Source organism: Amblyomma maculatum, chromosome 2 (genome assembly GCF_055883805.1).
Source record: "Amblyomma maculatum isolate TAMU_Amacu chromosome 2, ASM5588380v1, whole genome shotgun sequence".
In the NCBI taxonomy this organism is placed as follows: domain Eukaryota; kingdom Metazoa; phylum Arthropoda; class Arachnida; order Ixodida; family Ixodidae; genus Amblyomma; species Amblyomma maculatum.
In genome coordinates this window covers 129,951,750-129,965,069 of record NC_139345.1, presented here as the reverse complement: position 1 = coordinate 129,965,069, position 13,320 = coordinate 129,951,750, and the positions used below count along the sequence as shown (strand labels likewise).

Here is a 13,320-nt window from a genome sequence, read left to right as displayed (position 1 = left end):
GAAGTCGCCCATTACAGTCAAACCCGGTTATAACGAACTGCGTAATTCAACGCAATTTGTTCGCTATATAAAGTATTTCGCTATAACCAAACCCGTTTATAACGAACTTCAGTACCAAATTCGTTATACACGATGTCCAGACAGCGCAGCAAAAACGCACTAACTAAAGAAAAACCGTGCCGCTCACCATGAATCTACAAAAGAAATTTATTGCAGATAAATGCTCACTTATTTGCAGTAGGCAGTGATCTTCGCCTGAACACTGCATTTAACTCCATCAGCGAGAATCGCACTTTCCACACGCGACATCATTTCCACAAACTCCAGTCCGCTTCCCTGCATTCCGGAGCAGTATCGGCGCAGCAGGTCGGTAGCAGCGGGGGCTTCGTGCAACGTCGGGTGAGGGCGATCGTCCTCCGGCGGCGGCTCCTCGGTCTCCTCGTTCGCACCAGATGCCAGCATGTCGGCAACAATTTCCGAGTCCAACGGGCTCGCTGTCACGGCTACGTTGTCGTCAACAGTGAGAAAATCCTCCAGGGCAACTTCTTCGGGCACAGCGTCCGGAACATCAGCGAGTTCTTCCCACAGCGTGGCAACATCGCTGTCATCTTGCACAGTGCGCGCTTCACTAGCAGCTTCTGCATCCTCTCGACATAGTCCAGCATGGTGGAAGCAGTTGCGGATTGTGGATTGCGTCACGTCTTGCCAGGTACAGTTAATCATTTCTATTGCGGCCAGCAAATTAATCTTGAGCTCGTCGTTAACCCGCAATTTCACCAACAGCCGCTCAACGACGCGTTTCCTGTAGCCCAGCTTGAAAGCGTGGATGATCCCCTGATCGAGGGGCTGCAAAACCGCTGTTGCGTTCGGTGGCAGGAAACAAAGCTCGATGTTCTTGAGCGTGACGCCGCAGTGGTGCGCAGAACAGTTATCGAGGAGGAGGCAAATCTTTCGCCCGCTCGTTGCAAGTTCCTCGACCCAGCCACGCAGCCACGCTTCGAACAACGTTCTTGTCATCCAGGCCTTAGAATTTGAGTTGTATGCGACTGGGAGTGAAGTGCATCCTCGCAGGCACATAGGAGACTTGAACTTGCCTATGACAAGCGGCCGCAGCTTTGATGAACCGTCCATGTTTGTCTTGAGAAGAACGGTGACTCGGGCCTTATTCAATTTGCCGCCATGGCACTTCTCATTCTTTAGCGCCAAGGTTCTGCTCGGCAGCAGTTGCCAAAACAAGGCAGTCTCGTCGGTGTTAAAAATATTGCACGGTTCGTATCTCTCCGTGACAGCACGCCACACGTCTTGCACCCACTTTTCAGCACTCTCAGCGTCCACTGCTTGGCTTTCACCTGCAACCACCTTCCCGGTGATGGAGTAGCGGTCTTTAATCGTTGGAGCCAACCACTGCCAGCTGTAAACCCCTCGACGTCCAGGCCGAAGGCAAAATCTTTTGCCTTCTGTTGTAGCATGGGGCCAGAGACCGGCAGATTTCGCGCGCGAACGTCCAAGAACCATTGGTACAGCGCTTTCTCTACTTGGTCGTAAGCCGGCTTGCGGTGGCGAAAGCCGTCACCATTTGGTCGTTCCTGTGCATTGCCTCTGATGGCCGACTGGTTTTTCAAAATGGTGCTTAACGTGCTCCGCGGAATCTTGAAATGCGCGGCAACGTCAGATTTTTTTTCGCCGCGTTGGCCGCGGCGAATTATCTCCAGCTTGTCGGAAAGCGGTAGGGCACGCCGCTGCTTCGTCGTCATCTTGCAGGATGTAGCGCCGGAATGCAAGCCAGCAGCAACGTAGGCACGTCCGGAATCGTGAGGATAGCAGCAGCACGACTTGCAAACGCGAACAAAGAAAGCTCCGAGGATGCGGGAAAGTTCGCCACTGACGCGTTCGTTGTTCGGAGGCTGCCTTCCCTTCGCCCAAACTTGAAACCAGTTCTGGCCGGTGTTGCTTCTTGCTCGAAGCGCAATAGGTCCGGAGCTGCTCGAACGTCTTTGATCACATGGTAGGCAGCTGCCGAATAGGAGCGCTGCAAAGAGAGGCTGGCCGATGGCGCGGATTTTAAAGGCTACTCACGCTACTCCGGGCGACGGCCGCGCATGCGTACAGGAGGGTCCCTCGTGGAAGCTGCTGTAGAGAGCCCCTCCTGCGTTTTACGGAAGCGTGGCATCGGCGCAGAAGCACCCCAGCGGGTGCGTGATGACGTATGCGCTGTGTGAGACCTTGGGGAACGGAGCCGTCGCCAATCTCCCTCCCATCTGACAACGGCATGCGCTAGAAGTATTGCGGCCCGGCAGCGTGGGCTGCCCGGAGAGAACTCGGAGCCGGCACAAAGGCCTGCCCGTTGGCGGGCGTTTGGCGACCGATCGCGCGCGCTGAGTTCGCTATATCCGATGTGTAGTTCGTTATAAAAAATACATTTTATATGCATAATGCTAGCGGAAATTCGAGTGTTCGATATAAAACATAATTCGCTCTATCCGAGTTCGTTATATTCGGGTTTGACTGTAGTACTGTATACTGCGTCTTTACTTTTCGCATTGCCGATTCTACATCTTCGTAGAAGCTTTCAACTGCCTGGTCATCATGTAGGTGCATAGGCCTGTACAACCTTCAGTTTATATCGCTTAATAAGCCTAATTACGATGCCTGCCATCCTCTCATTAATACTATAGAATTCATCTATATTGCCCGCTATATACTTATTGACAAGGAAACCTACTCCTAGTTGTCGCCTCTCTGGTAAACCTCGATAACACAGTACATGCCCATCCTTCAGTACAGTGTATGCCTCATTCAGCCTCCTAACCTTTCTAAGCCCTATGATATCCCATTTCATACCCTCTAGTTCCTCTAACAGCACTGCTAAACTAGCTTTACTAGATAGGGTTCTAGTGTTAAACGTTGCCAGGGTCAGTTTCCAATGGCGGCCTGTCAAGCAGAGCCAGGAATTCTTAGCACCCCCTGCTGCGTCACAGGTCTGACCACCGCCGTGATCAGTTGTTCCGCAGCTGCTGGTGACTGAGGGCCGGGGTTTTATGGAGCTTATCATAGGAGGTTGCTGCCAATTACTGCACCAGGGTGGCCAACTCCTGTTCTGGTGAGGGAGTGCGTTGCCAGAGGTGTTCACCGGCATCAGGTCGCACCCCAAACCGGTTTATGCAATTCCATCAACACGCGGGTTTTTCTTGGAGAATTGCGTGGCATCGGGATTTGAGCCCCGGTCCTCTCGCATGCGAGGCGGATGTTCTACCGTTATACCACCGCTGCACTCTGTGCTCCACAAATAATCGGAAGAGATTATGCCCCATGCTTGCCAAAATTCGCTCGCAAACCATCTCCAAAAAAGGAGTCTTCCTTTTCCCAGTGGGAGTGAGGGTGTGCTCTCCACTGGCCACCCAGTCTACGCACAATATCGGCACAATGTCTTTAAAAGACTCATTAATGGAAACCTCCAAGGGCTGCAGGGCTAGTGTTAGGCCACCACCCACGACCACAGCCAAGTTGACCACCTCCGGTAGACAGGACGGCCCTTGAGGCCATCGAGAACCAACATCGATGGTAATCGCAGGCGAACGCCTAGTCACTTTCCCCACAGTGTCCAGCCAGTCAAGTACTAAACACTTTGTTGATCCAACCTTATAAGTGGACCCGAATGTGAATGCATCCTTGTACTTTAGCTTTTGGCATTATCTTCCACTTGAGTATGATGAAGGGCTACACCCAACAACCTAGCACCATCCTAGCAACATCCTAGCACCAAGGTGTATATTTATTTTTCGCAGCCGGTTTTTACCGCTACAGATGGGACCCCCCTTTTGCTCACTGTAATACAGTCAACGACCGATTTTTCGGACCCTCTAGGGAATTCAAAAACGTCCGAAAATTCAGGCAGTCCGAAAAAATGAATGTATGCAAAAAAGGCACTTTTTTTCTTTTTTTTCTCGTATCTAGAGGGTCAAGGGCGAAGCACCACGCTTCCGAAACACTGCCACAGCATCTGAGAAGTGGCTAAGAAAAGAGGCACTCAAAAGCTCTGTATGCAGCAGACTGCCGGTTTATTATGAATGTGTCGTCAGGGCAGCCGGTGTTATAAGAACTGGCTGATCGTCGTTTGGACGGCGTTCCGCTTGCATGCGATCATATTCTCCTCGATCTGAGCAAGGGTCATATCAGCACTGTAGACGGATGAAAGCGTCAACAACGCTCGCGTGAACTCGGCGCTCGTAGGCAGCGCGGGCGTTGGCTCCTCATTTTCAACATCGGAGTCCTCTGAATCCTCCACAACCTGAAGGACTATTTCTTCCTCAGTTAGTTCTGCGCAGAAGTCGAGCTCGTTGTCCGCGTCAACAAACTGCTCAAAAGTTATTTCCGTGGGTATGGAAACATCAGCAGAGCGGAGGTCATTGATCACGTCGTCCATGGGCGGGCACACGTCAATCGCGTCGGTGCTTTGAGGACAGTCCACTGCCTCTGTGGCGAGTACGAAGCCCGCGTGGCGAAAACAGTTGCGAATCGTGTCTTGCCTCGTGTCTTGAATCGTGTCGATCGGCCGCTCATTACTTGCTTGATAATCGCGGCTTTCTTCTCCATCGTTAACCGACGGTACTGCTTTCTGCGCTTCGATGCCATCGGCGAGAACGACGAAGACGGAGTGGAGGCCATCGCAGGCAAGCGAAATCCTCAAGTTCAGAACAGTGGAGTTTCTTGACGAACGTCGAAGCACCTAGGCCTAGCGTCGCAGAGCACACTTCACTATAGTGCCTAGAATATACTATTCTAGGCACTATAACTTCACACAACAGCGGAACAACACACCACGCTAGTCAAAATGCGTAACGAAACGACGCCGCCGCCGCTGGCCGCCGCGGCGCCTCCGAAAATTGGCGCTGGTGAACAAAGCCAGTGTGGCCAAACCAAATTGGTGTGTGACCGCTAGATTCGGCTAGTTTGGCTCAAAGTTGTGATATGCTTCGGCTGCAAGTCGATTTCCTTCGCAAGAGCGCTGCGTGAGGTGCCAAAGGACCTTCGAGGACCTTCCGAGGCGTCAAAAAGTCCGAAAAATTGGACGGCGGGGTGTTCGAGCGTCCGAAATTACAGATGTTTTAATACATTGATTTTATGGGGCTCGTGGCGGTGCCGCGAAGATGTCCGAAATATCGGGCATGTCCGAAAAATCAGTCGTTGACTGTACTGAGTAGCATGTCAAATGCCAGTAGCGTCTCGTTAAGAGTTTCTGATCTGAGACACAATGACTGCGCAATCGCGAAAGGAAACACCATCACCCTCTCTTCATAGTCCTCAGGCAAACGCTGGCACACAGTCAGTCATGGTCCGAGAGAAAGGCAGCGACGTCTCAAGAAACGTGTCAATCAACCTCTGCTTGCCTCGCCCTCCCAAATGGCATCTGCAGAGTCGGCAGCACGGTAGCCTCCCTTCGGGTTCTTCTCGTTGCATCCCCATTCCAATTGAGCATTCCTTTGCTCTTGCCACGTGTCAAGCCCCTATGACACCCTTGCCCTCCCTCCCTCTCTTTCTCTCTACCTCCCCTCCTCTAAACTTGGGAGGAGATTCTTATCTCTTCAATTAGCTGTGGCGAGTGGTGTTTCACTCCAATACTGCCTGCCACGACTGGCCAACTTTCGCCAGCGACGACAACGCTGCAAATTTAAATGTTCAGGTGTGTAAATATTTTTTTCCCTCACAACTGCTTGTTTACTGGTCAGGTTTAATAGCCAGCTTAACATAAATGAAGAAGACTGGGTATCAATGGTTCAAGCATACTATAAATTTAAACATGTACTACCTAAAAAGTTACGCAATGGGCGCAATAAATTCAGTTCTCGTTGCATATCAGTGTAGCCACAACTGGATATAAGAAGAATACACACCTGAAACGGGACAAGCTGATGGTGCTGCAATCAGAGATGTCCCCTAATTTTCTCCAACTCTTAACCCTTTTGCTGTCACGAACGTACCGGTACATGTTCGTGCTTCCCTTTCAAGGTGTCACACACATACCAATATACAGTAGAACCCCGGTGATATGTATCTCACTGGGTCGCGAAAAAAATTCGTATCATCCGAGCATTCGTATCATCAAAATGAACAAAAATAGGTATGCAGAAGCATGGGAAAGGCAGTCGCCCATATCTGTTTACTTTCAAGAAGGTTTATTATGGTCGCAAGGTCACAGGTCGCCACTCGCGACACACACAGCGTGACAGGCCATCGCGACAGTGGCGATGCGCGAGCCGCGTACCTCCGCGGACTTCTCGTGGCGCGTACATCACGACAAGAGATGGTGACGTGTCAGCCGCGTGGTGCCGCAGACTGCTTACGATGCGTACAGTGTGACTAGCGGTCGCGAAGTCTACAATGCGCTCCCGCCGCCGCTTGTGCCGCTGGCTACTACTCACGGCCGCGCGCCGCTGCAAACCTTTCGCACCATGGAAAACGATCGCGATGCCGGCGATGTGTGGTCCGTGCATCTCCAAGTATTTCTCGCGGCGCGTACAGCATGACTGGAGATGGCGACATGCAGGCCTTGTGGCATCATAAACTGCTCGCGGATCGCTATCGCGGAGCCAGTGATGTTTAGTGCGTGCGCACCCACTGTGTATGCCGCCGCCAGCTAGGACGGTTGTGACTTGTGTGGTTTGTGGGCCATGCGCTGCTGAAAGCTTTTTGCGCTGTGAGCCTGACAGAAAACCACGTCATTGGCGAGGTGCGGGCCACGGGTCACCGAAAACTGCCCGTGATGCGCACATAGAGCGCAGCTGGCGATCGTGGAGTCAACGATGTGCAGGCAGTGCGTAGTGCTCAAGGTTTCGGTCACAGTTTGCGCATTCGTATCATCCGTAGTGGCGCAGAAGCGTGTTCAGATCATTCGAAATTTTGCACATTGTACACAATGCACTCTGGCAGGGGAATTTCGTGAATTCGTATCATCCCAAAATTCGTACCAACCGCATCCGTATCACCGAGATTCTACTGTATGTTCTTTATCATGTGTTCAAAACTTCCCGCCTGAGCACAAAGCTGACACGCTTGGACTGCCTGCGCCATCAGTGAAATCTTCCTACAAGTTCGTATTTTCACCCCGCACTTTGTTGGTACGTATATATTGAATATGGAGTGACTGCACCCACCCCCGCCACCTTCTTTGCTGGGGGGGTACTCCCTTGCGCTAAGCGATCATGTGGTGAACGTGTGGTTATGGGTTCAAGGGTTGTTCTGCCATCTGCCGCAGGTTTGCAGGTTTTTATTTTTTTTCTGTTGCCATGTTGTGCTACGACGTGTCAAATTCAGGGATGTGCCCCGTTGCCTCTCCAATAAGTCGACATACAGTGAAAGCTCGTTAATTCACAACTCGTTAATTCGAAATTTTGGATAATTCGAAATAGTCATCGTGGTCCGGTCCGCAGTGCATAGAAGTCTATGCGCGTAACAGCTCGTTAATTCACTCAAAAATTGGCGCCGCCACCCATAATTCGAACTGCGCGCCGCCAAGCGGCGCTGTTAAAAACCATCGTTGGAAGCTTTCACAGCAGAACGATAGATGGCACACAAATCGGGGCGCCGCTAGGGTGCTGGAACAAGTACTAAACAGTCTTTCCTGCCGCGACTCCTTCGAGGAACGACGTTTTAGTGTTATCGACCACGGTTTCGTGTTGCATTTCGTGAGCCCTCGTTTTGCACGCCGCTTGTTGTGAGCTTGTGTCCGCGAGATGTGTTCGCGTGGGAAATACTGTGCCAAGACGGTGAAGGAGAAAGTGGCTATTTTACGCAGTGGATGAACGGAAGGCCAGCAAAGTGGAAATCACGAAAAAGCACGGGATTCCACCAAGCACGTTGTCGACGTACGTCCGAAATAGGAAGGCCATCGAGGATGCCTATGAAGCCGAAGATTTTGCCAGCAACAGAAAAAGGCTTCGGTTAGCCAAGTATCTGGAAATTGAGACCGCTGTGATCACGTGGGTGAAAGAAATGAGAAGCGCTGACATTCCACTGAGCGGCCCAATTATCATGGCGAAGGCGGCCGATTTCGCCCTGCGCTTGAATGTGGAAGATTTTGTCGCCTCCGAAGGATGGTTTCGCCGCTTTAGAGACAGACATAACCTTGTCTTCCGGGTGTTGTCTGGAGAAGCCAAAGAAGTGGATGCAGAAACTTGTGCCACGTGGCGAAGCGGTGCTCTGCTGCAGTACTTAGAAAGCTACTCGGCACATGATATATTCAATGCTGATGAGACGGCTTTGTTTTATAAGCTCCAGCCCGACAGAACAGTAACATTTAAAGGGGACAGCTGCGCTGGCGGCAAGCGAAGCAAAGAGCGGATTACTGTTCTGGTCGCCGCTAATATGACCGGGACGGAGAAGGTCCCTCTTTTTGTTGTCGGCAAGGCACATAAGCCTAGATGTTTCAAGAACATTAGGACGCTGCCGACGGAATACTCCGCCAACAGCAAGGCGTGGATGACGGGCGAATTGTTTAAAAAATGGCTCTTGAAATTCGATCAGAGGATGGAGCTAGGGAAGCGTCAAGTTCTCCTCATTGTGGATAACTGCTCGGCACACAAAGTCGACGCCGAGCTGAAAGCCACAAGGCTCGTCTTTTTGCCCGCCAACACGACTGCGGCTTTGCAGCCGATGGATCAGGGGGTGATCAGAAACATCAAATGTTTCTATAGGTGCCACATGATCGAGCGCATGACTTTGTGCACTGGAAACCAGAAGACCAGCACCATCACATTGCTCACAGCAATGCACATGTTGGTGCGTGCATGGGAGCAGGTCACGCCGTCCACAATTGCAAACTGCTTCCACCACTGTGGCTTTGCTGCCGGAAGTATGAAAGAAAGTGGCGACGATGGGAGTCCGGAGCCTCTGCCTGCGGCTGTGCGTGCTGTGCTGCAGGACGTCAGTTTTGATGATTACGTTGGAGTAGACAGCGATGCAGCAGTGTGCGGTGCCCTAAGTGATGAGGACATTGTCGCTGAAATTGTTGGGGAGCAGTCTGTCCCAGAAGAGGCAGAAGACGAGGACGACGATGAGGAGCAAGAGCCCGTGCGTCCATCCGCGGCAGAAGTTATGGGAGCGCTGAATGTCGCGCGCCTTTTCTTCAGCTTTGAAGAAGGGGAAGAAGACTCCCTGCGTTGCATTCGCATGCTAGAAGACCGAGTGAGTATGGTAGCCCTCAGAGAGAAGAAGCAGAAGATGATAAGACTTTTTTGCTAAATAAATGTTTTTCGTGCCCTCTGGGCATCAAACGCCTTCATTTTTGCTCACTTTCATTAGTTCGAATTTTGGTTAATTCGAACTGGCCTGGCGGCCCCGTGGAATTTGAATTAACGAGCTTTTACTGTATGACTCGATCGCTGCTTTCACTTTCTCTAGCCGCATCCTTGCTTGCGGCTAGCAGCAGCAAAAGCAGTTTTTATAGCCTCTTCCTATCTCCCTCTGTCATCGTGATTTCACAACGTGCCATTTCTCTCGGTTGTGCTTTGGACCAACGAAAGTGGCCCTCCGTGCGCGGTCACTTTCGAATGGCTGATCGCGCGGGACTGGAGCAATGGCTCTTTTGATTATGAATAAGAGCCGAGCTTGGATTCGAACTCTCAAAAAGTACCAAGCAGTGTTGTTTTCTTATATTATCCTCAATTATCTTATTAGTGGTCAACCTGATGATGATGTTAATTAGCAACACTTGCAGAACACAGAAATGTGCATATTCCATTGACTATGTTATTTGTACAGCAACCATAATCAAAAATAGATCGCTATGCTCGTTCCCTGAAACCAAGCTGACACTGGAGGTGCGTTACGGCCAAAAACATCCGACAGTGAAAAAGTTAATCAGTACATCTGTGACGAAGCTCTCCTGCTCTCCTAACCAGCAGGTGGCCACTGAGTATGAAGAGGTGGCCCCACTCACCTTCTCTCGCTCGGAGGCGGTCTTGCAGGTGGCCAGGGCGTGTCCCTTGCGCCAGTCCCAAAGCACCACCCGGTTGGCAGTGGCAATGGCTAGGAGGGACTCCAGCGGGTGGAATGCCAGCGATGAGATCACCGTGCCCTCCCGCGAGCTCCACACCTCACTGCCACCCTGCAACACAGCCACAGACTTCCAAAATGCTCCAGGAAACCACTATATCCTCCTATATTGACTGCAAGGCAACCCTGTTGCATTAAACGTCCCGTTCTGCAGAAAATCCAGCATCGGCGTTGTGAGCGAAAAACCATGGGCATGGCTCGGCAGTTAGTAGTAGGCAGCTGACATGGCTGGGGACTGATTTGCGAGGGCAATCTGCGTGATGTAATGAGACTGTATGATATGAAAAAGGTGGAATGAGCGGCTCACTAAGCTAGCATATGATGCGGCAGAAAGGGATAAGAATCAACCCTTCCAATTCCTTGCAAGCCTGAGTGAGGCACACTGCCTCTAGGCCATGCAGGCACGTTTGTAATGCTTCGTTAAAGTGGATGAATGTCACCTGGCCTTAAGTTTGCAACTGTGCTCTATGTATGAGATAAAAGAGGCACCGTTTTCCTGTTTAGTGATAATGAGAGTAGCATGGTGCATGTACAGAAATCAGACAGGAGCCATTATTGCCTCTTAACCCTTTGAGTGTTCTTGCCATATGGGTAGTGAGGACGAATTCCATCCCACAGGGTTTTCGCCGTACGCGCACTGCACTGAGCATGCATTTCAGGTGCCGCCATCTTCTAGAATGTAAAAAAGTATAAAACATTGTCTATGCCATCATCTTGCAGAAGTAAAAGAAATTAACCGTGATCATCACATTGCGCGCGCCCTCGCGGCTTCTGTTTCTCAGCACGAATGCAACAGACGCGCGATAGCTGATCTCTATTTTTGCGCTAGGGAAGGCCCGTGAAAACCTAGGGCTTTAAAGTGTTGCAAAACTGTTTATGCTATCGTCTTGCAGCAAAAACAGAAAAAACAAAAAAAAAACAACTGTGAAACTTGGTGTTACACGTGGTTTGGAGTGACTCGCCCTTGTGGTTTCGTTCGCGCACGATCGCAACAGAAACGCAAAAGTTGATCTCTATCGTTGTTGGGATGCTAATGCAGGCCTGTGAAGGCTGATTTTAACTTTGTTTGTGCTTACCAACACTCAGTAAGTGTCACTGCTCTGCTATTTAGTTAATTACTCTTTATCTATTTACCAGGGCTTTCACGATTTTAACGTGCCTCTGGGTCTAGACTCCTTAGCCTGTCTCCAGCTAGTCGTGCACTTTGGGTAGCCAGGCTCCCAGTGGTGCAAAAAAGCGTTCAAATTTACATGCTGTGTTTTAGTGAAACCAAGCTTATATTTCAGTTTAGCAGCCAATCCACTGTGGCCATGGCTTGAAATTTGCCTTCCCTTCATGTCTTTCTTTTTAGCTGTCTGCTACAGTCCTGATAGCTTGCCCTTTTTGGCTAATGAGGTTGAGAAACAAGCATTCTAACATGAGGATACACTCCGTATTCGGTTTCTTGCCCGCTAAGCGATTCGATCTTGAAATCAATGTTTATAGGCACTTTTGGTGGTGAGTGCAGCCCATCTCGAAGCAAATTAATTTTAATTTTTATACTGTGCAGATGACAACCAAACTTGGTGAGAAGCTTCTTTAATATATGGATAATCTAAAACAACAAGAATTTAAAAATGTTTTTTTTTTTGTAAGAATTGTGATTTAAGCCCCCCACCACCTCATTTTTGTTCCATATGGTCATAGACAAATAGTTGTTAAATAAATATCAAAGCTCACACTTTATGCCGTACTGCATCAGCACCATGGAAAGAAAGTTTGAAGTGACACTGGTCAGGTTAGTTTGACAGGTTAGCATCCCATTATAGCAAGTTATGCTATTTATACCCCATACAGTGCTTTTATAACCCCCAAAAATTGAAAATTTTTGGAGGCCCAGTGAATACTATGAACATGAGAGGAAAGCTATTTTGCCACCTCAGCAGGCAACTACCGAACGTGCTTTGAGGCATGCAAAAAATTACGAGAGGTACTGCACAGCTCCCCTTTGTCTGTTTTTGAGAGCCACATGTGACAGATGAGACACATAGCTGCAAACAGATGGAAGACCTTACAATCCCTAACATACACTTTTATTTTGCACATCGCCATGTAAGCTGATTTGCTGAGCGCTGTTTGGAAAGACCTGACATTTGGTCATAAAAAAAGCTAAACGTTATAGCTTTCTAATGTTTGCAAGATCACAATATCACATAAGTATACCGACAAGTGAATCAAACAGCAAGCACTGCCTGCAAGCTGTTTCAATCTATAATACCCGCACACCTTGAGAAAAAAAAAAAACAGAGGATGAAACGAAGCCAGCCAGCCTACTTGACTGATACTGCCATCCTACCGAGAGAATGCAAAACAGCCGATGCTCTCTGCTGCAGTAACAGGTGGGAAAAGGCACTCACCCTGAGGTCCCAGACGCGCACCTGCCCAGCCAGACATCCAGAGGCCAGGATGTCATTGGAGGTGGGGTGAAAGGCCAGGCACCAGGGCGTGCGTGGGTGGCCCTCCAGGGTGTGGGCCAGACGCCCTGTGGCCACCTCGCACACGTGGATGCGGTGGTCGCCGTGCGTTGAGGCCACCTTGGTGCTGCGCGACAGCAATGTTGTTCAAGACCCATGCGCACACACGCCACACCTTCTGAGCCTTTTAGAATGAGAATATAAGTGGAACGTGTTCTGGCTTCTTGAAACCTTCATCCTGTGCTAAATGGCCAATCATCATCATCACCACCACCACCATCATCATCACCAGCCAGACTATACCCCCTGCAAGGTGAAGGCATCTCCCATATTACTTCAACTAACCCGGTCCTGTGCGAGCTGCATCCACTTGACCCCTGCGAACCTCTTAACCTCATCTGCCCGCCTAACTTTCTGCTGCCAATTCTACGCTTTGCTTCTCTTGGAATTCAATTTGTTACCCTAAGTGACCATCGGTTATTCTCCCTTCGCACTACATGTCCTGCCCATGCCCATTTCCTTTTCATTTCAACTAGAATGTCTTTAACTCGATTTATTTCTCTGACCCACTCTGCCCGCTTTCTATCTCGTACCGTTACACCTACCATTTTACGTTCCATAGCTCTCTGCATTGTCTTCAACTTAAGTAGAACACTTTTCGTTAGCCTCCACATATCAGCCCCATAGGTGAGCACTGGCAAGATGCAAAAAAGGCACATCACTCGGCCTCTATTATTGCGCCACACATTTTTCGCGCATAGTTAGCAAGTTGTGGAGGCAAAATTTAACACTTGTCACTCTTGCCTTCATGACCCAA

General features: G+C 49.9%; 1 protein-coding gene across 4 annotated transcripts in view; it reads right to left on the bottom strand.

The window, feature by feature from the left end:
- LOC146199868 (activating molecule in BECN1-regulated autophagy protein 1-like) overlaps positions 1 to 13,320 on the bottom strand; it is an 83,764-nt gene that overhangs the window by 58,179 nt on the left and 12,265 nt on the right. For all 4 annotated transcript variants that reach the window (XM_084595273.1, XM_084595272.1, XM_084595274.1 and 1 more), the window contains exons 4-5: positions 12,447 to 12,630; positions 9,935 to 10,102 (exon numbers count right to left, since the gene is read on the bottom strand). In XM_084595273.1, coding sequence (XP_084451399.1) covers positions 9,935 to 10,102; positions 12,447 to 12,630 — 352 coding nt within the window. The remainder of the gene's footprint in view (positions 1 to 9,934; positions 10,103 to 12,446; positions 12,631 to 13,320) is intronic.